Below are 24,634 nucleotides of genomic sequence, written 5' to 3'. Positions count from 1 at the left end.
CCCGCTGCGTGCCCGCGGGCTGCGAGTCGGCTTTGCTATTTAGCGCAGCTCAGCTGGGCGGCCCGTTTGGAGGGAGCCTTCTGGCTCCACCGTTGTGCTGGGGGGGGGGGAGGAGAAGAGCCTGAGACAGGATTGCCAAACTCCGCCTTCCACTTGTTATTTTGTTTATTTTTCTTTGTGTGCGCCTGTTAGTTTATTAAACCAGGTTTTGTCCCAGAGTCTTTCTCCTCCCTTCCCCTCTCCTCTTTCTTACTCCCTCCTCCCCACTCCAGCTCTCTCTACTTCCCCTCCTCCCTCTTATCCCTCTGCAGGAGACTTTCACAGCGACAGAAACTTGCAGCCCCTGGTACTGCCTTGGGGCTCTCCGGCGGTGTCCAACCCCTACCACCCTTCTCTTACTACAGCACTTCGGAACTCTCCTCCTTCGCTCGCACTCTTACTTATTGCAGCCGGATCGCCTGTGCCCAGAACGCCCCACCCATGACGATGCTCCTGGATGGAGGCCCACAGTTCCCAGGGCTGGGAATGGGAAGCTTCGGCGCTCCGCGCCACCACGAAATGCCCAACCGCGAAACGGCGGGCATGGGGCTGAGTCCCTTCGGGGACTCCCCCCACGCGGCCACCGCGGCCTTCAAGCTGAGCCCCGCTGCGGCTCACGATCTATCTTCGGGCCAGAGCTCTGCGTTCACACCACAAGGTTCGGGTTACGCCAATACCTTGGGCCATCACCACCACCACCATCATCACCACCATCATCATACCAGCCAGGTGCCCAGCTATGGCGGTGCTGCCTCTGCCGCCTTCAATTCCACGCGCGACTTTCTGTTCCGCCAGCGTGGCTCGGGGCTCGGAGAGGCTGCCTCGGGTGGTGGGCAGCACGCGCTCTTCGCGAGTTCCACGAGCAGTCTGCACGCTCCAGCTGGCATCCCGGAGCCCCCAAGCTACCTGCTGTTCCCTGGGCTACATGAGCAGAGCTCCGGGCACCCGTCGCCTACAGGGCACGTGGACAACAACCAGGTCCACCTGGGGCTTCGCGGGGAGCTCTTTGGCCGTGCAGACCCATACCGCACGGTGGCCAGCCCGCGCACAGACCCCTACACGGCCGGCGCGCAGTTTCCTAACTACAGTCCCATGAACATGAACATGAGCGTGAACGTGGCGGCCCATCACGGGCCTGGTGCCTTCTTTCGTTATACGCTACAGCCCATCAAGCAAGAGCTGTCGTGCAAGTGGATCGACGAGGCTCAGCTGAGCCAGCCCAAGAAGAGCTGCGACCGGACTTTTAGCACCATGCACGAGCTGGTGACACATGTTACCATGGAGCATGTGGGAGGCCCGGAGCAGAACAACCACGTCTGCTACTGGGAGGAGTGCCCCCGCGAGGGCAAGTCCTTCAAGGCGAAGTACAAACTGGTCAACCACATTCGAGTGCACACGGGCGAGAAACCCTTCCCTTGCCCCTTCCCGGGCTGCGGAAAGATCTTTGCCCGCTCCGAGAACCTGAAGATCCACAAGAGGACCCACACAGGTAAGGGGGAAGGAAGGCGGGAAGGGAATTCTCTGCGGTACAGTGGCCAGGAGCGGATATTCAGCGTGAAGCAGAGTGATGAAGGCCAAAGAGAGGGGCGGTGCTCCTCCAGGGCCTTTCGGAAGGAAATGCAGTCAGTGTCCCTCCATCTCTCACCTTACCCGGCCCACGGAGCTTCGCCCCACTTCTAACTTCCCGGGCAGAAGGCTCTGCGGTCTCACGAACTAATTGGAACCTTCTCAAGCTCAGGAACAAACTGGAGCCAACACATTTTGTCTCCTTTTCTGGGTTTCTATGAAGAGACTTGCAATGCGTTGCGAGTGTATTGCTTAAAAGTGATTTAGCTTTCCACACACATTCGGGAAAGGCAACCATAGAAATGCTAATGAAAGCTAACTTTCGGTTACTTCCGCCTTTTTTTTTTTTACCCCCTTTTACTCGTGATTGGCACATCTCCTAATTAAATGACTGACATTTTTGTTAAACTATTTTTATTTGGAGTTCCAGGTTCAATTCAGTCCTTCGGTAGGAAATTTAAAGTAGAAAAGGCATCACAGTTTCCTGCCTTGCTCAGAACATCTTTTAAACTCTGCAGCCCCTGGACTTCCAGTTTTCTTTTTGAACGTTAAGTACGAAAACCCAACTTTTTTTAACACTGGGTTTAGCAAAATCTCTGCATTTGAAAGAGGCAAATTAACAGGTACAAAGAAGAAACTGACCGAGATTGTCCCGTCCCCGGTCCATTATGCCGCCTGGGATTGGTTACATCGCCTAAGTAGTGGCAGAACGTGGCCGAGCGTTGGGAGCCCTGGGCTGGGTGGAGTGGAACCACAATTTATGTCAAATTTTGCAGAAGTCCGGGGTTTTCCCCACTAGCGCGAGAACAAAGGGACCAGCAAGTTCTGGCCCAGCCTGGCCCCACCTCCGCCCACCACTCCCCAAACCAGTAAGCTCAACCAGGGTTCCCCATTTGTCTCCAGGGAAAAGAGATTCAACAGTCTCCCCCGCAGTTGGCGCTCCCTCTCCTGCAAGATCACCTGGCGCTGGGTCTCCCGCTGCTTGGCTCTAGGAAGCTCCGGGCCCTGATCATATTTCCCCGCCTTTGCGTTTTTGCCTTTTGCAGGTGAGAAACCTTTCAAATGTGAATTTGAAGGCTGTGACAGGCGCTTTGCCAACAGCAGCGATCGGAAGAAGCACATGCATGTGCACACTTCAGACAAGCCCTACATCTGTAAAGTGTGCGACAAGTCCTACACGCATCCGAGCTCCCTGCGCAAGCACATGAAGGTAATTACCTCTTCATTAACGGTCGGCGGTCTATATACACTCGGTCCGATAGCGGGCCGCGGAACGGAAGCGGCGGCGCTGCCAGCCCTGTATCCTCCACGTTAAGCCCGATTTGCTATAGCGGTGACACCTTGAACCCATTTTGGGAACCCGGAGGGGGGCAAGGGAGAGCATTCAGGGGAGGAGAAGGGAGCGAGAGTGTAAGGAACAATCGGTTATTTACCAGGAAGTTCTAACTGAACTCTCTGGGGCTTGAGGTTGCAGGCGCCACCTCTTCCCAACTCGGCTCGCAATGGGAAATAAGAATGCCCGCGCTGAAACCGGGAGTGAGTGTTTTTTTCACTCCGTGGCTTCCTCTAAAACAATAAGTCCAGAAGCGGGTTTGCTTCCCACTCATTTGTTTGAGACCTCTTAGCGCCCAAGGCGCCTGTTGCACCTTTCTCTGTACCTGTTTCCCATGCTAAACCGGGCTTGGTGAAATTTGGGCCCGGAGTATTTTATAGGGCCCCAAAGACTAAGTGCTTATCTCACTCCATCGCGGACAAAGAAGTTTTGAAGGGGCATGAATAAAACAATGCTTTATTCCTTTCCTATATGCCAATATTAGTACTGAAACTATTCAGATGGGAACATCTCCGTGTTTTATATAAATCAGTAATACTGAAATCAAAAACAAACAACATCAGCAACGTTTCTGTTTTAAGTGGGTCACTGGGCGGTCTTGGTCTTAGGGTGCTTGAATTCTGCTCTTGTTTTTGCTTGCACAATGCCAGTTGGAATTATATTCATTATAATATATACATGTTAATTTTAGGTTCATGAATCTCAAGGGTCAGATTCCTCCCCTGCTGCCAGTTCAGGCTATGAATCTTCCACTCCACCCGCTATAGCTTCTGCAGACAGTAAAGATACCACTAAAACCCCTTCTGCAGTTCAAACTAGCACCAGCCGCAACCCTGGACTTCCTCCCAATTTTAACGAATGGTACGTCTGAGGACAAACACAAACCTTGTTAACCATAGAATGGATCAAAAGCATTTAAAAAAGAAAACAGACCAATGGAAATGAAGTTTTAAGGCAAGACTCGTCATATATAGGGCTCTATCTTGTTAATTGTAATTATCCAGGAAGGTTTCTGGGTAAGATCCAAAAGTAGCCGCGCCCTTTTCTCAGGATTAGGAAATACATACGTCTTGGCATTTGAAGGGTTTTGTTTTAAAATATTTTTACTACTTTTTCCTCCCCTTTCTCTTGCTCTCTGCAAACTCCATCCCTAAATTCTTCAGTTCATTTTAACGCCTGTCCCTGTTTCTTTTTTCTTTTTTTTCTTTTTTTTTTTTAAATTTTATTTTATTTATTCATTTTTAGAGAGGAGAGAGAGAGAGAGAGACAGAGAGAAAGAAGGGGGGGAGGAGCTGGAAGCATCAACTCCCATATGTGCCTTGACCAGGCAAGCCCAGGGTTTTGAACCGGCGACCTCAGCATTTCCAGGTCGATGCTTTATCCACTGCGCCACCACAGGTCAGGCCCTGTCCCTGTTTCTTGAGAGAAAGGCTTGGTGGTTGTGATTTTAAACTGATGGAAATTCTTCACCTTAGTGGTGACTGTTTAAACTCTCACAGTCTTAAAGTGTGCCAAAGTCCTGTTATGTCTTGTACTTTTCCTCCTGTGAATGTATTTTTGTCTAATGGGGTGAAAACTGTTGTTCAGTATTTTGTTCAGGCTGAGGATGTGATGTTACTCTACATAGATTGTGACATTTAGTATACAGTAGCCTTTTGTAATAACTTTTTTTTGTAAATACATATCCATTGATGCCATATTTATCATTGTAATTTAATTATTGCTACAAGTGCCAGGAACTGAACAATATTTATGGATAAATGTTTTCTAACAAGTTCTGTACAGCTTTTGGTTATAACTGCTTTAGCATTAAATTTTATTGTTTTGAAAGAACAAAATTTACAATTTTTGAACCACTGCCACCTTTCTCTTGTTTTGTAACTGCTTTCTACAAAGAAGAGATGAGAACAAATGAATCTTGTTTGTTAGTATTTATAACTCACTCAGATCCCTTTTTTAATTGTTAAAATTATTTTTCTACTTTGGTATAGATTCCTTACAGTGTCAGTTTCCATCTGGGAACACTCACCTTTCTTTTATCAGATGGTTCTTTATCTGCAAGTTTAAATGTGTTTCTTCCAGATTTTTGGCATGCAAATCAGATATTACTTATCAATTCAGTTAGTGACCATGACATCTCAATCTTGTACTTCAAAGCCTGAGAAGCTGAGTTTAATCATGCCTGCCCTACATTTATAAACATAAAGTAACCTAATGAGTTTTACGTCCCTTAGTTTTTTTTTATTACCTTACATAAAAATGAACATTGCGGCAGGATGCATGTCTGTCTATTTTGTCAAGAGATCACCCATATGCCTATACGTGTTTGTATCTATGACTTATCTGCCTATCAAATTTATCTAGCTATCTTTATATTTTCAAAAGTAAGTGTATGTCTGAAACAGTGGTGGTGAGTAAGGTTATTGGAGCCATGCTTAATTATGGTTAAAGTGCTTCTTAAAAAACCATAGTCCATTTATAATTCTGGAAGGCAAAGGCTGATTTGTTTTGCTGTATATAGTTCAATTCACAGTTTTCACAATTACTTATAACATTTTTATAGCGTGTAATAACTGCAGCGGTTCTGAAATTATATTATGGAAAGAAAAACATTTGCAAAATATGTATTTTTAAAGTTAATGATTTGTAGGCAAAGATGTTAAGAGCATTGTTTCCATTAAAATCAATAACAAAAAATTGTTTGCTTTGTGATAAAATATTAACAATATTTCATCTTCAGCAAAACAAATCATTTGGACAAACAGTTCTTTTACAGATGTTATATGGAAAAGAAACTACTTACTATTTGGGGGGCTTGGAGTGGGTAGAGTATTAAGAGATTTTGTTCTAGGAAATTAGGGTGCTGTTTCATATTGAAAGTCTGATCTTGCATGAATAGCCAGCTTACAAATCAGTAAATACAACAGTGGGGAGATAAGGAATTGTAAAAAATTTAGAAATATAATGAATAGGTTTGAGTACCTCTTTCTCTTGAAGGGGAAATGCTCTAGGTTATTTTTGTTTTTTTTCCTCTTTTTGTGACAGTCAATTTGATATTATACATAATTATTTTGAATTCTAGAATTTTTGTTTATTGTTATTTTTTATGAAATAAAATCTTGGCACATCTTATTTATGTTATAACATTTTTGTGTTTGGTGCCTGAATTTTTAAATGTTTAAATAAATCAACATTAAATTGAAATGCACGAGCACTGATGATTTAAATAAATTTTGATTCCCTGGATGCAGAAGAAGTCTCTTTTAAGTTATCTACTGATATTTGTCAATAGACAATTAATTATTGATAGTTTCTAATTGCAAATTGCTTTGGATAACTTTTTATTTGTGAAGAATGGGTTTGTTTTGTACTTTCTTCCACCAATAGACAAGACAAGGGCATGAGTGATATGAACAGAGATTGGAATGACTTCACAAGTGATGAGCAGGTAATATGGTCAGTTTACCATACCACTCCTATCCTAGACATTCCAGTCTTGACCTTGACATTGAGGATGATGGACCTAATTCCTTTCCCAGGATTTTCCTTCACTTCAAACCAAAGAGTGTTTTAAATGCTCAGCAAATTTTCAGAAAGTGTATAGCCATAAGATTGGCTGTAAATGCATTCAAACTGAAGTCTAAATGTTTGTCTCCTGAAATATTCCAAGAACTTAAACAGTTTGCTGTTTGTTTGGTTTTTCATGAATTTCTTCTCCACTCCACCCCAACTTGAATCTAACCTGAAATAGGAGTAGAATGGTGGATTGGATACAAGATTCTCTCAGAAAATTGCTTCTCCTCTCCCATTATATATATTAATATCTCCTTAGCAGGCATAAAGAAGAGTTTCATCTTTGCTGAGTAGGCTTGAAATTATTCTACCAAAAGCTTTACAGTAAAGCATCGTGTACTACAAGAGGAAAATACCAATTAACAATGCTGATAACCAACATTAAGATAATGTAAAAGTTTTCCCCTCCACACAATTTCCTCTAATTTGGGCAGAGCATTATAGTTGTCAGTGTGTATCTTCTGCCCTTGTCATTTTCTGTAAAGAAAAACTTATTTTAGTAGAAAAATTTTCATAGATAGTCTTCCTATAATCTGACTCTGTGAGTGCACATTTATATTCTTGAATTTTCAGAAAATGTCTTAAAAGAATAAGCAACAGACAAAATCTTGCAACCCTAAAAATGGATCACCTGAAAACCATGAATGTCAGCTGGGCTCTATGTGATCTACTTCTAATTTTATTCTTGCTCCCGGTAAGAACTTTATTAAAAATCCATCTTACAAAATTGGTGGTTTAACTTAAGATTTCCACAGTTGGGCTGGGGAAGGGGGAGGTGTATATTTACATGCAGTCAGTAGTTTGGCCTTCATCTGGTTTGGAAGGTTAAAGACCAGGATTCAGGCTAAGCAGGACAAGTCAGTCTTAGCTACTTTGAAAGTGCCAACGAGGGTAGCCTGTGCTCACAAAGCCTCCCAGGAAAGTTGTGTTCAGAACTACTTTGCCCCTCCCCCATCTCGCTGCCTGCTTGTCTCCTCCCCTGGCTCCAAACAAACTAAAAAAGTCTAAGGCCTCCTTCCACTTAAGTTTCTCAAAGATTCATTACTGAGCGTGCTCATCACCTGAAGAGCAGTTCTCTGCTTGGCAGCTAGGCTGGTTTTCTCACGGGTTTTCTGACTGTAGATAGACTAGGTTCAAGTTTCTAGTAGACATTTACCCCGCAATGAGACCAGGCTTTCTGGAAATCAGGACTCCTGCTCTGCTTTCCTTAGACCCAGGTTCCCTGTACACACCAAGTTTTTGTAATCTCCAGCCCAGGGGAGTGGACCTCATTTCCTAAGGTCAATTCTTCTCTGGTCTCAGCCCGCTGACCCTTTGACCTCCAACCTACAGGACCCTTGACGGCTGTAAACCAGCCGTCGCCTGGGCTCTGAGGATGTTTCGCGCCCCAACGCCTCCCGACCTCATTAGGCTGGTGGGGCTGTAAAGCAGAAATCAGCTGCTACCTAATCCGGACCTGAGGTCAATATGAGCCCAAATAATGGTGGACTCTGAAAACCACGGCACAGCGCTGGGCATAAACTTTGTATTTATATTCATTTTCTTAAGGCGGGGGGGGGGGGGGATGTAAGAGAGCGAAGGAGGGAGGTACTCCTACACTCGAAAACTTCCTAGTTCTCCGAGCTTTTACATAAGCGTCCCCTCCCCTGGCCCTCTGGTCTGTGCGCAGTGCTCCAGATTGGAAGGGGTGGCAAGCACCGGGGCTTGGTTGGCGGCCAGCACGAAGGGCTGCCGCGGAGCGAGGAAAAGACTTTGAAGTAGGCTTTTAGCGCACACGTGTGAGAGCCAGGCCACGGCCTGAGCGGAGGAAACCCGCTAGGAGGAAAGAGGAGGCTTGGCTGGCCCTGCTTTCAGTTGTTTCGACCTTTTGAAGCCTCCACCGTGGACTCGCGGTCCCCTCCCAACCCCCGCGACCTCACAGCGCGCAGGTGTACACTCCGAAGCCGTCGGGTCAGATTTTGCTGCGAGGTGGTGGTAGTTGGGGGGCGGGGGAGTCAGTTAAAAGCGGCTTTGCAGCACCTCGGCCTCCGGCCTCCGTTGAGCCAGAAAAGAAGAGAGGCATGTCGAAAATGTCGAAAAGGGGGGGGTGTTGGTTTGGGGGCAGCGCGATGCATGAACATGGCAGCGAATGCGAACCACCCGGGGAGCGCAGCAAAGCTCACTGCAGGCTGGGGCACTATAGTGTGGTTTAAACTCCCTCTTAGTTCCCAGCTCTGAGCACATCACAGGACAATGTAGGTCGTGGCAGCCAAATGCAAATTTGCTTAAAAACAATAACAGAAACGGAAGCAGTGAAGTTCTTACAGGGCATTCTAGGAATGAGTTGTTGGCGAGCCTTTTGGGGATTGGAGTGTCCAGGGAAGACTTGGACGTGAAACTCTCCAGAGGCTGCTCAACCTTCCCATCCTGTCTTGAAACATTATCCCCCCACTCTGCTCTACCTCCGGCCATTATGGGTGAGGAATGTCATTTTGAGTTATCTTGCATGGATTAGGATTCCACAGCACCTTTCAGTTCCTAAAAATACCAGTGAGTGGACAGACTCTGTTCTCTTCTAGAACAATGGCAAGACCCCTGAAAGGAGCATGTAGACCAGGGGTCCCCAAACTTTTTGCACAGGGGGTCAGTTCACTGTCCCTCAGACCATTGGAGGGCCGGACTATAAAAAAAAAACTATGAACAAATCCCTATGCACACTGCACATATCTTATTTTAAAGTAAAAAAAACAAAATGGGAACAAATACAATATTTAAAATAAAGAACAAGTAAATTTAAATAAAAAAAACTGACCAGTATTTCAATGGGAACTATGCTCCTCTCACTGACCACCAATGAAAGAGGTGCCCCTTCCGGAAGTGCAGCGGGGGCCGGATAAATGGCCTCAGGGGGCCGCATGCGGCCCGCGGGCTTGTAGTTTGGGGACCCCTCATGTAGACACTATTTTCAGATGAAATACCCCAGCTTATGACCAATACGTGTCATTTTGAGTTCGAACCTAACATGTTTCCCAAAACCCATTTTCTGCATATCTCATTTAAACGTAGGCATATGGAAAATGGCACTGTCCATGCTCTTGTGTGTGCTTTAACAGATGATGGTTTTACAGAAAAAAGGCACCAAGCCTGAAATTTTCAGCTTTTGCTTGACTCTTAATGTGTGTGAAAGAACCCCTGGTAACTCTGGGATCTTGAGATCATGTCTTCACCACAGAAAGATGCAATAGATCCACTAAAATATGAGATTAAAAATTGTAATTATTGGCCCTGGCCGGTTGGCTCAGTGGTAGAGCATCAGCCTGGCATGTAGGAGTCCTGGGTTTGGTTCTGGGCCAGGGCACACAGGAGAAGCGCCCAACTGCTTCTCCACCCCTCCCTCTCTCCTTCCTCTGTCTCCCTTTTCCCCTCCCTCAGTGGCCTCTGCCTCAGGCACTAGAATAGCTTTGGTTGCAACAGAGCAATGCTCCAGATGGGCAGAGCATCGCCCCCTGGTGGGCATGCCCGGTGGATCCCGGTCGGGCGCATGCGGGAGTCTGTCTGACTGCCTTCCCGTTTCCAACTTTAGAAAAGTACAAAAAAAAATTGTAATTATTATTAACCCCAGGCTCCTTTGAAAATAAGTGGTATTAATTCTTACAAGTTGGGTGTTCATGAAGGCCAGCAGTTACCTTCTCAGGGCTATCCACTGTCAAACATCTGAGACCAGAAGGTGTGGGCCAGTTCCTGTAGGCCACTTTGGAGAGGGCCCCAAGTGAGAGGGCAGGTCATTAGCAAAGCTGGCCAAGATCTAGGGGAAATCTGGAAAACAGTACTTTTGCCTGCAGAAAACAATTGATAGGGTTGGCTGTCCTCCTTTTCAGTGCACAAAGAGCACAGCTTTGGAGCAAGAATTTGTGATATGCATTTAAGTTGCACTGCTCTGATGGAAACACTTGGTCAATAAGCATGCTCTGTAGTATTTTCTGCCTTTTTCTTATGTATGATTTCCTCAAATCAAAGGGGCTACAGACAGTTTGAAAACTTGTTTTGAAATTGCCACCAAACATCTTTCTCTATTTTTTTCGCTTTGGGTGAAGTTTCCTTCCTTCCAGCCATACCTCTACCACCTCACTGGACTAGAGTATTGATATAATTGATATCAAAGGAAGTAGATGGTGCTTGCTGCATACTTTATTTTTCTATGCTGTAGTGTGAACCCTGAAGTTCCAGAATTTTCCTGGTTAAAGCTCTTGGTACCAAACATGTAGAAAGTGAAAAGTTCATTCACTTGAAAAAGATTTAGCTAAGAGTTAGGCAGTTTGTCTTTTTAAGAACTACAGAGCCCAGATTGTCTCTAAAGTTGACTTTCAAATCAAACTAAAGATACACTGGTGAACTGTCTTCCCTGGATACCTGTGACATTCTTTGGGTCATTTGATATACTAAAAGTCTGGTTGACTTTTATAGGAGTTAGGTGAATGGAATTTCTGAAAAATTGGATGAATGACAAATTGGTATAACTCGTATTTGTTTGAATGATGACTCCAAATGACACTGCTTTTCCCACTGAGTTTTGGATTCTATGATAACGATTGAAATTTACAGCTTGAAAAATACTTAGTTTGCATAAAGCATTTACCTGAGGGAGCTTTCAGAGTATTTGAACTAATAGTAATTTAACATAAGAGCAAAAAACTTGTTTGAGTAAGATTAGAGAAACTCCTTTTTTTTAAATCTGTTAAAACTAAAGAAAAAACATATATATTAAATTATCTACCAAAGAAAACAATTTTATATTTTTTAAATGTGATGGCAGTTCAACTTTATTACAAATCTGATGAATAGAGAAAAATGTGAGCTTTACAGCCTTCACCAGATGGCAAGTTTATTATGTTTGATCTTTAATAGGATGTATATGTTATCTAATGTGTTTTATTAAGACACAACCTATGTAAAGATTATTTGAGCGTCAAGTATTAAAAATAATAGATTCCATCATGATTTATTATAAAGTAGCATTTAAAACAACATATCCAGTAACATTTTATTCATTTTTTCTACTAGTAAATGTAGCCTGTTTTGAACTATCTGCAGTTCACTTTTTGTTTTTTTGCCAGTGTTGTCCTGCTTGGTATCTGGGACAGTCTCTAATTCCTGATGAAGAACTTGATACTGACGTTGACGTGCAGCAGCCAGCCCTCCATAAGACTACCTGTACTAAATGCAGGGTTAATGTCGAACCTGCTTGCAAGAAATGATTTACTGATGAGGTTTCAAAGAAAACCACATCAATTTGATTGTGTTACCTTGAATTGATCACTTAAAGGGTAGTAGCTCCTTCCCTAGGTATAAAAGTGCTATTTTCTTCTTTTGTTGTACCATATTTCATTCTGTTTTGAGCAATTTGTGAAATGAAAAGGCAAACGAGCCTCCCCCTGTTATAGATTGGAGGATAGAGGGGAAAACTAGGCTAATTCATTAGCCAGTATGTGTTATCTCATGCATTGTGTTGACCCTGTTGAAAATCTCTTTCAAATATCTGCATTCCACATGGAGAAGTCAAGTGTTTAAAACAAGAAATATGAATGCTTGTTTTATGAATTTCATATGTTTGTGTTCAAAAAGGAATACCTAGGATCCTTACAACTGTTGTTTGACCTAAATAAAGCCATTTAAATTATTTTTGTGATTGTTTTATTGCAGTAAAAACTATAGACCCTAAATAACCTTGATTGACATGTTGAATTAGGACAATTTAGAAACTTATCTATTCACATTTCTCATGATATAACTGAGCAATAAATTTAGAGACAGAGAAAAAAAAAACACTGAACAAATCTCAACCATTTTTGAGCTCTCAGTATTTTCCTGAAGGGACTCAACCAGGTGCTTGGTTTTTCAGAAATTCCATTCACCTAACTCCTATAAAAGTCAACCAGACTTTTAGTATATCAAATGACCCAAAGAATGTCACAGGTATCCAGGGAAGACAGTTCACCAGTGTATCTTTAGTTTGATTTGAAAGTCAACTTTAGAGACAATCTGGGCTCTGTAGTTCTTAAAAAGACAAACTGCCTAACTCTTAGCTAAATCTTTTTCAAGTGAATGAACTTTAAAACGAAGAATTCAGAGCCAGCGATTGATTAGGGTGATTAAAAGGAAGAACTGAAGAAAGGAGTTTGGAGAGGAAAAAGAAAACATTTGAACACCACTATTTGGGTGAGAAAGAGAGGAAAAGACAAGTTGAAGATAACCAAAGTGGTACATGGGGCAGGCAACTTGCAATCATTGATTAGAACACTCATAGAAATGTGGAATTTAAGTGCTATTAAAATACGAGTTGTCAGTAATTAAATGTAATGTTAGAAAATAACAAAACAGTTCAAATAAATTCTTGGAACTCTAGATACTTGATTTCTCATTTTAAATTTAACATCTATAATCTAATCTAGTCTGCAAGTGGTCAAAATTCTATCATTTGACATGATTATGCCATGATGAGATATTTTTATTGGTTCTTTAGATCCAGTTTTTTTATTTTAATTTGAGAGGGGGGGAGAGATAGAAACATCCATGTATTCCTGTATGTGCTCTGATGAGCCTGCAAACTACTCCAGAACAATGCTCTAACCAACAGCTATCCAGCCAATGCTAGACCCAGTGTTGTTAAAATTTCTGCTGAGTAGATGGATGATACTGTAATATTTTTTTAGGTGAGAGGAGGGGAGATAGTGAGACGGACTCCCACATGCCCCCTGACTCCACCGGTAACCCTGTCTGGGGCAGATGCTTGAGTGTACCGAGTTATTTTTAGTGACTGGGCCTGGGGCTTATGCAGACCTGTTAACAGAGCTATCTTCAACCTTAGCTCCTCAGCCTGGAGCCATGCTCAAACTAACTGAGCCTCTGGTTGGAAAAGGGGAAGAGAAGGGGGAGAAGCAGATGGTTGCTTTTCCTGTGTGCCCTGACCTGGGATTGAACCAGTTATGTACATACACCCATCCAATGCTCCTATCCACTGAGCCACCTGTCAGGGCTGATATTGTAATTTTTAAGTAAAAGGAAAACTACTTATCTTCCTGTAATTGTTGGTGTTCATTTATTTTGAGCATAGGCATACAGGCCTATCAAGAAAGACTAAGATCTTTGATTCTTAGATTCCCTAAAAGTTGACATTTTTGTATCCTCCATAACAATGTTGATAGAAATTTTTGTTTTTAAGAAAAAGAACCATGCCTTCAGACAAGCAGTGGAGTATTATGATGGGATTATTTTAACAGCCCTCAGGAAGGAAAACAACAAAGTTGTGCATGAATCAGCTGATCTGTGATAATAATGCCTCCTAGATTTATTCTAAGAATTAAATAAGAAAATATCTATTGTATAAAGAGCTTTGCAGAGTCGTCTCTGAACAAATGTTAATTCCTTTCTTTTCCTCTTGCAGGTAGATTTTGTTTTGTTGCTCTGGGGAAGTTTCTTATTTTTAACGTTACAGAATATTTTACTAAAAACAGTGATTTGAACTGAGGTGAAAATTAAAGCAGTTTTCAAAAAATAGATGGAGATTTCAAGGCACATAAGAAACTCAGCATTTCATAAGTATAGTCACTAGATCAGGAATGTGGGTTTATGAACATAGCTATGAATATTTAAATGCATAAATCAAAATGTTATTAAATGCCTGTTGCTCATTATCTTCCAATGAATATACTTATTCTTAGATAAAAATAAACTGTGTACTTAAAAATCTGTAAACATAGTATTTTAATGATTTGCTTTTAATTTAATAAAACTTTTACTTCAGTCAATAGCCTTGGTATTAATATATTTAAATTAAATGACAGTTTTGCAATGTGAAAATTGGCATTTGCATGTAGGAATCAGTTTCTCCCAACTAAATGTATGTCAGTGGTATATGGATGAGACTATAGAGTAAAGAGACCGATATTCTTGTGCTAGAAATCCAGCTCTAAAAGTAGTTCTCAAAGAAGAGTCCCTGAAATATTTTGACCAATGTTAGCATCTTTAGGTATGTTTGTGAACTCCCTAGGTGGTGGCCTCACTTAGAATAAAAAACAAAACAAACAACCACCATTCTTATTACTTTATAGCCATACTTTTCGTTTCATTATGTTTTAAAAGAATGCCCTGATTATTTTATATTAATAAAATTGAGGCTTGACTAACAGTGTAGAAATGCTGTATTACAGCATTATAAAATGTATTTTTCTCAATTATAGCTCTATTTATGCAGTAAACAAAACAAAAGACAACAATACGCTAAGCTTTTCTCAGATAAACAAAACGGAGAGTATTCCTTTCCTTCCCACTGATTTTGGGGCCTGCAACTTCCCAGAGAGTTTGTACTGCTGAATGATTATGGTTTTCATACAGAAGCCTGGGGGATATTCATTATTCCTTTCTTCACTGATTTATCACCTTTGTTCATCTCTTTCTTCCTGACTCTACCCCGTTAAATGTAAAAGTCACGTCATGTTAAACTTAAATTTTGAGTATTGGTTGTTTGTCACCTAGTAAAAGCAAGGTTATAATAACTGACCAATTTTAAAACCGTTGTTCTAGTGCAGTGCTACAGTGCCTCCCATGGCTGTAACCTCCTATAGGTGCACTCACTCTGTAGTCCGAAGGATCAAGTTAGTCAGCACAGCCTTCCCACAGAAGAGAGTGCAGCGTGAGGGTAGGAGGACAGATTTGTAGATTCTTAGAGAAGTGTTCCTTCTCCTGTTGCCTTTTATTGTACTTTCCTTAGGGGAAACATCTTTTTTTTTTCAAGTAAACATTTCTACAACATTTAAATTGTTGATTATGTTGCATATCTACCAGACAAACTCAAATCATTTTCCTTTACCGTATAAAAAAGTCCTCATTTTTATTAAAAAAAAAAAAGTCTGGTCATCAGAAACTTCATTGGTACAATGACAAAAAGTTACTCTGAACAATTCCCTCTGTTAATAGCCCAGAGTCAATAATGGGAGGCTATTTGGGGTAAAAAAATAAAATAAAATAAATGCATTTTAACATTTGATATAAATCTATTGTAAAAAGTTGTTCACAAATAATTCACTAATGTTACTCAGCCAAAACTTACACAGAAAAGCTATACTTTTATTTTGCAGCTAATCATCAACAGAATTTGTAATTGGTTGGCTAGTTGATAACATTTATTCGGAGACTTCACTATTTTTTACAAAAATGACACTTAGCCAACCAGGGTGTCCAAGATGTGATATCTTATTGGTGGTATTTTGTTAACTTCTGACCATTGACATATTAAATGAAGACATTCAGTTGAGCAACATCATGATTTCAATTGATTCATCAATTGCCAGTATCTAGCAGCCATCATGTTTCACTTTGCTAATGAGCTGATATCCCATATCTGATGCCAACAGCTCTGGTATTTCAGACAAATGACAAGTTTGATTAAAAAAAATCTTTTCAGAATCATTATGCACCTCAGCATTTGTCTTTTTCCAGCACATCATCTGTGCATCTGTTCTATCAGGTGTCTATTCCTTTATTATTTCTGAGCCTTACATGGTTTTTGATGTGTGGGTATATCAAGGATGTGAAATGAAGCTTTTTCCACTGAATATTATATCATTGCACACTAAAACATAGTGTTTATGTACAAGGATCTAGATTTAATCTTGTGAATGAGACCGCCAGGAAATGTTCTCACAAAACTTTCTGATAAGACATTATTGTGAAAGAAATTGAGTGAGGGAGGGAAAATAAGCCCTAACTAATGCAAAACATTAAGGACATCAATTTTTTTGCCTTTGCTAAGGGTTCTTAAAACTTCACACCACCTTTACAGGACTAAAAAGCTTCAGAGTTTTAAAGCATCTCTGAACTAGTGAAATGAAAATTCACTGGTCCAACTTGCTAAAACGGATGTATTTTATACTTTAGTGAACACTGTTTAACTTTATCCAGTTGCTTATATACATAAAGCTTAAGAAGGTTTAATTTATAGTTTGCATATGTCTGGATTGCTTGTATCTGGCTCCTTTAGATTCCCTGTAATTGCATATTGCCTAATTGCATACTATAGCTATTTGAACAGTGAACTGAAGCCCAAATACTTCTATTAACAGTGTAATCACTTTAGATAAGTGAATGAATATTTGAAATATAGTACTTGAAAATCAGAACATGGAGCAATAAGCAATTCCCTATTTTAAAAAATATATAGAAAAATCTTTGAATTTATAATTAACCAGTGTAGTTTTCCTCTGGGCAAATATTAAATCAGAAAATCAATTGGTAATTGATAAATGCAAGACCTTGATATACAATAAATATTTTTCAAGCCTTCTACACTTGCTTCTTTTAAGTGCTTTAAATCAAGCATCTATATATGATAATAGTATAGTAATTAAGGTTAAATTATTTTGAAAAGATAATTGTGAATTTGTTTTTAATTTGCAATCATTTCATTAAATGTGTGGCTCTGGACATGTTTTATTATGAGGGAAGAAGATTACTTCTGTAGCTTACACAAATTGAAACTTGATTAGTGCATATGTGGTGTTTAACAAAGGAATCATGGTGTATACTTTGTATCTGTTCACAGTAATTTGGCATTCAAAGCTGAAGTTTCTGGTGCAGTCAGAAGAGATTATTCTTTAGCTAAAATAGATTACATAACCCATTTCTTCAGAGCTATAAAAATATTACAATTGCTGTGCTAATTGTAAATTGAGTGGCTCGAATATTTATGTTCAATTTTTTTAAGTAATGTCTTGAATGAAATAAGTGGGAAATCTTACTGAACCTCAAGTTGAGCATCAACTTCAAGCATACATAGTGTGTCACAGGCTTTTCCCCCTCTTTTTTTTTTAAAGATTTTTTTTATATTTTTTATTTATTCATTTTAGAAAGGAGAGAGAGAGGAAGAGAAGAGAGAGACAGAGAGAGAGAAGGGGAGGAGCAGGAAGCATCAACTCCCATATGTGCCTTGACCAGGCAAGCCCAGGGTTTCGAACCTGCGACCTCAGCATTTCCAGGTCGACGCTTTATCCACTGCGCCACCACAGGTCAGGCCTTTCCCCCCTCTTAAATGCATAAGTTCAGGGCACAATCTGAGGACTATTTCAAGAACTTTTCTACTTTAAGATTTGAACAATGTCCCTTGATTTCATTAGGTGTTCTAATGTGCAGAGGGTAGCTGTATCTAATTGAAGTAAAAACTTCTGTCTTTTCAAAAAATACTCAATATTAATTGTGAAATTATTGTATATATTTAAACTGGTTGATTTATTAAATCAACTGGAGTTTCTGGCATTGTGCAGAGACCACTGTGTATATACTGAAAAATTAAAGTAAGATGTCAGGAAATTATACAGTGTTAAAGAAAACTGACTTTTGCACCTACCATGTCCCTGGCTTGGTACAATGTCCACCAATAAATTAATGTTGAATAATTCAAAGTTTATTTAAATAAAATATATAACTTAATTTACCTTGTATTTTTTGGTTATTTCGATATTTCCACGGTGTTATACGGTAATGAATCTCCCCAGTTTGTGGCTTGTGCATCACTGGTATTAACATTTCTTGCTCCCAGCTCAGATAAATGAAATCAAATTTATCAGTGTCAGTATCTAGAAATATGCCTTTTAAAGAAGTATTTCAGGTGAGTTTGATATATATAAAAGTTTTAGATTTACTGTTTTACAGAAAATGACAAAACTTTTTATTATTAATTAATCTACTTGTTCACCACTGGTCTTTTAAAAGTCAATATATCAAAATGGCCTCAGTTAATAAATTTCAGGATAAATTTTGTCTAAGGCAACAATTTTCCTGTGTGGACAATTGTTAAAATTCTTTGTACTTCATTTTGCCAACATAGAACTGCCAGCCACTCAGAGACACATAGATGTAGCTCTGAGGACAAATTTTTATCTATAATCAGGAGACAGATTCCTCAGCACATGTTTGCTTGATTTAACAATTAACTTAAATGCAAAACCCACGCCTTTTTGTATTTCTGATAATTTCCCATTCGGTATCCCAAAAGCCTTCTAGATTTCTGCAACTTTCTGTGTCAATAATCATGACATACTAAAAATGGTAACATTTTAATTACTGTGCTGTCTTAAGAATTTTAGCACTTCCTGAATCAAAAAAACAATATCCTTGCTTTTTCTGTAATGAGTAAGAACAATAATTCTTTTATTTCTTTCTTATTGAATTGATTGAGGTGACAGTGGTTAAGAAAAATAAACAGATCTCAGGTGTACAAATTCCACAACACATCATCTGTACACTGTATTGTGTGTTCACCACCCCAAGTCAAGTCTCTGTCCATCACCATTTATCCCTCCTACACCTTCCTTCAACTCACTCTCACCCCTCTATGCTCTCTTCACACTATTGTCCATGACCATGATATCTTGCTTTTTTTTGTTTTCTCAACCCTCCACCCCTAGCCCCACCCCAACCCCAGCTGTCAGTCTGCTCTCTATCTATGTGCCTGAAGAACAATAAATCTTTTACCTTCCTTATAATTCTATTAGGCAGGCATTACAACAGTTTTAATTGGAAGGAAAAGCCAATTCTATAGTTAAGTTTTAGCATAATGGATGTAAAATATTGTGAGTTTTTTTAATTATATTAAACATAATACCTATTTGAATGTAGCAAGTAGAGGCATTTAGTTCATTTGCATTTTCTAAGCCATAGAGTATTCTCTGCTGAATCTTTTCAGTATAGCCAGTCACAACGAATAAGTTATTTTCCAAAATTTGCATTTGAAGTTTTAGGTTATTTTATTTTTTAAAATTTCTTTTTTGAGAGAGAGACAGGAAGAGAGAGAGGAAGAGAAAGATGAGTAGCATCAATTCATACTTGGATCACTTTAGTTGTTCATTGATTGCTTCTCATACGTGCCCTGACCTGGGCGCTCAAGTCAAGCCAGTGACTCCTTGCTCAAGCTAGAGACCTTGGGCTCAAACCAGTAACCTTGGTCTTTAAGGCAGCAACCTCCAGAGATCTTGAGATCATGTTGATGATCCCAGTTTAAATTGGCTACCCCACACTCACTCCAATAATCCCATGCTCAAGCTGGTGACCTTGGGGTTTACAACCAGAGACCTCAGCATCTGAGTTGACACTATTCACTGTGCTACCACCTGTCAGGGAAAATTTTCAGTTATTTTGATCTTACTATTTATTTCTGTCTAGAATCAGTGAAAGTTACAATCCTTGGATTACCTCACAGAAAGTTTTCAAAAAGTTTTTCTAGGCCTGACCTGTGGTGGCGCAGTGGATAAAGCGTCGACCTGGAAATGCTGAGGTCGCCGGTTCAAAACCCTGGGCTTGCCTGGTCAAGGCACATATGGGAGTTGATGCTTCCAGCTCCTCCCCCCTTCTCTCTCTCTCCCTCCCTCTCTCTCTCTCTCTCTCTCCCTCTCCTCTCTAAAATGAATAAATAAAAAATAAAAAAATATAAAAAAAACAAAACAAAAAAAAAAAACAAAAAGTTTTTCTATTTGTACTTTAATTTAGAATATAGTCAGATAATGGAACCATAATAGTGCTTGGTGACTCAACTATAGATGACAAAGCCACCCCTTGGCTCTCCTTCCTTAGCTGCCTAGAAGAAATGCAAACAGTGATGGTGGAGGTAGGAAAAGAGGTGAGCACTCTTTTCTTTTGTATCATTTTCTTGTGGTTTGGGAAGAGCTGAGTAGAGTTCTGGAACTAGTGTGTGCATTGACTGGGTTTCTGATGAAGAATCCAACCTTTAACTTCATATAAGGAATGGAGGATGGAAACAAATTGGCATGGGTGTTGGAACTTGCAAACAGGGGTTTTGTAAAGTAGCATTTTCTCTCTTTTCATAATGCCCCCATCATTTTCCTATTCTGCTTTGGAAAGAAAAAATAAACCTCTTCTTTATTTGGTTTCCATTCAGATGAAAGGTAAACTACTCAAATCTACTTAAATTAGAGAATAATGAGAGTGAAGAAAAAGCATTTTAACAATAATTGATTATTTTTACTTCACAAAAAGAACTGTGACCTTGATTTAATTTTCATATTTGTGTTTTAGCAGTAACCAATTATTTCTCCTCTCAAAAACAAATACCACATTCTCAACTTTGTGTGTGCATTTTTGTTCCATGTGTTTTCAAAACATGCACATTTCCTCAAAACAGCACATTAATTCATAAAAAGTCTCTTCTATATTGAGGACAAAATACAAAATGTTTACATAAATAGTGTTTGCAGAAAAGAATTGCACAAAATAAGAAAGAAAACCCTATTTTTTTATCTGTGGTTTCTGAATATTTTTAGCTCTTTTTTTATAAATTATAATTTCCAGAGAATTTTTTAGTGCATTACTTACTTAAGTCTCAAATTTTCTAAATTCAGCTCATCTAATAAAAATAGCACACCTGTAAAATTTTTAGTTTTGTAGTTCCTAATTTTAGGCTAATTTTCTAAGTCTTCCAACTTCTTATATGCTTTTAGTACTGATATCTGTATTTTTCAAGGTCAAATTTTCTGCTAAAGGTGTCAGAACAATTTTTCCTGAGAATGCCATAAATGTAATAAATTTGCAATACATTGCAACAAATGTTCATTATTTAACTCCAACCTGATATTGAAAACAACCCAAGTATGACATTTTGGGCCATTGCTCACAGTTTTGGAACTCATCTCTAAATTCCTACATATTAAGAAATATAATTGAAAGGCTTTCCCTACATGCTGCTCTTATAAAATGTCCTTATTCTTTCTTGTCCCTTGGAGTCTGGAAAGGATTAGGGCAGTAGCTGATTGCTAATGTTGTATACTCAGTAAACATCCCCCTTCTTAGTGGTGCTGCCTCCAAGTAGTTTTCATTGACAGTTTGTTAACTTCCCTGGATTTTTAAAGACTCTCCTTGTTGTTTGATCAAATGCAATTTCCTTTGTCTTTTCAGTTCCAATTCTGTTTTCAGAGTCAGTTTTAAAAGTAAGATAGAAGGATGGATACTTTCCATCATAAAAAGATCTAATGACATGTCTTACTAATTTAAGTGTACCGATGGGAAGATTAGACTTTCAGTTAGCTTTGTGTAGGATCTGTACAGTATTTTCAAAAGCTCTAAATCAGAACATATCAGAGCCCAACATCTTTAAAATATAAACATTCTCACGTGGCTTTTATTAAAATATGCACAGCAAATAGTGCCACAGGACAGTAAAGCTTTCCGAATGCAGTAAATAAGAGAACTTCCCATTTCAGTGTACACCTTTTTTGGTATTCACCATTCTACTACTAAAATAAGAAAGACCATTGGGAGAATTGAAGGAACATGCTGTGTAGCCAGGCTCTGCTCTAATTCTGTAAAATGAAGTTTCTTCTGGATTCCTTCATATCAGAGAAGTTCAGCATATATTCTTTTTACTTGTGTGTTTCCTCCTCTCAATGAATAAGCATATCTTCAACATTGTATTAATAAAGTAATATTCCCTTCTTGTGGCTTCAGTGCCACCACAGTGTGCCTAGTGCATAAGTGGAAGATTAGTAATCCCAAATATCTAAAGCTATAGAAAGTCATCTGACATGTAAAGCATGGTATACATTGGGTCTTCATCATTGTGGATCATAGGATAACATTTGTCTGTAGCATCTAACCATGTAGTTTTCTGGATATATAAAAATCAAAAAAATCAAAAGAGATCTAGAAAAATCCAATTGGAAAAGGGCTAATAGGAAAGGTCAGACAGTATGTAGGAGAGAAAACACTCATTTCTGCATCAAGCTTTAAAAGAAGTTAATTTACATTTTAAATATTTTAAAAATTAGTAATTAGATCCTCATTAACAACAACATCAAAAATGCACGTAATTCTTTTTGTGTAAACTTCTTGGTTTGGTTCAAATTCCTGACTATAATACAAGTTAAATATCACCTTTCTACAACATGCTCTTTTAGAAAGAGATTCATGATTCCCACTTTGTTATCTTTAATTTCAATGTATTTGTATTAGACATTATTCAAGCTGAAGTGTCTGAATCAGGCAGAAATATTGGGCATGTTTTAACTATATTTCATCCCTGAAGATGTAATATTGAGGCTCTGATCCAAGTTGGAACAATCACAATTCTAACTTCTAAATGTTTGTGTTCCTTAGAAAAATTTAAGTACCTAACAGAAACATCCTGTGTAAAGTGATTATACTTTAGTCATGGGAGAGCGTATGTGAAAACAGCTGTGTTAGACTTGATCGCAGGTTTATGGGCTGCAAGCCCCTTTTGCAATTAGTGCAGGAGCACATGCCAGTACTATTGTAAGAATATAAATGCTTCCCTTCAGGAGTGATGAGATCAGATTGTACTCCTCCACTGAGAGGTGTGGTTAGTTTCCTGATCCCTTGCCCTTCACTGCGAAAAGCAGGTTTTCCTTTCCCTTTGTATTTTTTCTTTTCCTTTCGTTGTGAACCTCGAATGAACTGGAATGGTCCACCATGCTCGGGTCCACATTTCCTTTACTGTCAGCCCGAGTTCAATGCAAATCTTCATGGCCTCGGCCAACTGCCTTACAGAGAGAAAAGAGACAAAAGTCAAAATAGATAAGAGAAAAGGAGTGTCAAGTAAAACTAGGCTTATTTTGTATAATATTAAGAGGTTACCTTTTTCTTCACTTCTCTGGCTATGGAAATTGATTTAGGAAGATTGCGCTGACATTCTTCTTAATGTCTTTATAATCATCTCTTATTTCCTACACAGTTACCTTCTCCCTTCAAATTCTAATTACTCTTTCACCTGGACTATTGTCTTTCCTTTCCTTAATAACTGGTCTTCTCTCTTAAAGCCCTCACCAATCTCATTTCTCACCCTACTGTCAGATTAATCTTCCTAATATCTAACACCAATCTTGTAATCTCTGTGCATAAATGCTTTCCGTAGCACCTAATTGCTTATCAAATAAAGTACAAATTTCATAGCTTGATTCATAAGACCCTCCTAATTTAGGCTTAACCTTATTTTATTATATGCCTTCCCACACATCCTCAGGTTCAGTCGAAATAAACTCCTTGAGAAGTAGTTTTTAAAAATAACTAAGAGAACTTTCTTTAGGGTGTGAGATGATCATAATTGCTTTTGTGTAACCCACTTATGTGACCCCAGGACAGGACATCTGCTTATCTTTCTGAATCTCAGTTTCCTTATCGATGTAATAGGAATAATGCCAACACATGCCATATAATGTTGTTTGGAGGACTGAACAAATGATATAAATAGATATTTTTTGGAAAAGAAGGATATTTTAGATTATTTCTGTGGACCACTCAATTGTTATTTGTTGTTAAGCACAGATAAATACTAGTCCTGGAGGGGAACACAGACCTGGCTATGAAACAGTCTAAAGAAGCCTAGGGAGATGCTTACATTGACACTTTTAAATCAATGATCAAATGTGAGTTGTGGTGACAGATATTTATACCCAAAGTTATATGATAAAATAACTAAAAATTTTAAGGCAATATTACATGAATAGTCTCAACTCTCATGGCTATGTATGAACAATTGCCAGGTGTCATGATTCATTGGAAAGCAACATCCTGGTGGTCCAGTATGGTCGGGAAAGGCTTCCAGGAAGAAGAGATATTTGAGCTGAATGGGATTTTGAAAGAAGGAAAAGTGTGAAGGACAAACTTCTAGGGTATCAGGTCCTGGATTTGTTTGGGGGAGCTCCGCCTCAATGAACTCTCTTTGTCATAAAATCCTTCAGTCTTTGTTCAGGAGTGACCTTACTTCAGAGAGAGATGCTAATCAATCTGTTTGGTGATGTAAATTGAGTTTCAACAATCTATTCTGCAATAGAGTAAGAGAATTTCCCCTTTTCTAAAGATGGATTAAGTTTGAATTCCTCCCTCCCCTACATGGGTGTGACTTTTGCTCTGAAATTGTTTCCTCTCCCTGCTACAATAGATTTGGAATTAAGATAAGTCTGTGGCAAGAGAGGTGTGCAGGTTTGATTTTTCCTTAGCCTTAAATTGAAAAAAAAAGCTGTGATATTAAAAAAAATACAACTAGAAAGGAGAAAAGTTATGAGAAATATGATTTTGTAAATCTCATATTGCTCTACAGAGTATGAGGATCTTTTTGTCGGGCAAATA

The 24,634-nt window shown here is 39.3% G+C and overlaps 1 protein-coding gene across 2 annotated transcripts; it reads left to right on the top strand.

Moving 5' to 3' along the window:
- The first annotated feature begins 480 nt into the window (after positions 1 to 480).
- ZIC3 (Zic family member 3) lies at positions 481 to 11,799 on the top strand. Of its 2 annotated transcripts, none has more exons than XM_066249625.1 (3): positions 481 to 1,528; positions 2,652 to 2,815; positions 11,605 to 11,799. In XM_066249625.1, the coding sequence occupies exons 1-3, from the start codon at positions 481 to 483 to the stop codon at positions 11,743 to 11,745; spliced, it is 1,353 nt and encodes a 450-aa protein (XP_066105722.1). In that variant the 3' UTR covers positions 11,746 to 11,799. The 2 variants fall into 2 exon arrangements, with proteins under 2 accessions (XP_066105722.1, XP_066105721.1); XM_066249624.1 differs by lacking the exon at positions 11,605 to 11,799 and adding an exon at positions 3,630 to 3,809.
- Positions 11,800 to 24,634: the final 12,835 nt, after the last annotated feature.

Source organism: Saccopteryx bilineata, chromosome X (assembly GCF_036850765.1).
Source record: "Saccopteryx bilineata isolate mSacBil1 chromosome X, mSacBil1_pri_phased_curated, whole genome shotgun sequence".
Taxonomy (NCBI): Eukaryota; Metazoa; Chordata; class Mammalia; order Chiroptera; family Emballonuridae; genus Saccopteryx; species Saccopteryx bilineata.
This window is presented reverse-complemented; position numbering and strand designations above follow the sequence as displayed.

Bases quoted from the DNA above. Each gene is read 5' to 3' on its own strand.
- ZIC3 (XM_066249624.1), top strand. From the start codon at position 481: ATGACGATGCTCCTGGATGGAGGCCCACAGTTCCCAGGGCTGGGAATG. The intron at 1,529-2,651 runs GTAAGGGGGAAG...TGCCTTTTGCAG, and splicing joins CCACAAGAGGACCCACACAG to GTGAGAAACCTTTCAAATGT. The intron at 2,816-3,629 runs GTAATTACCTCT...TGTTAATTTTAG, and splicing joins CCCTGCGCAAGCACATGAAG to GTTCATGAATCTCAAGGGTC.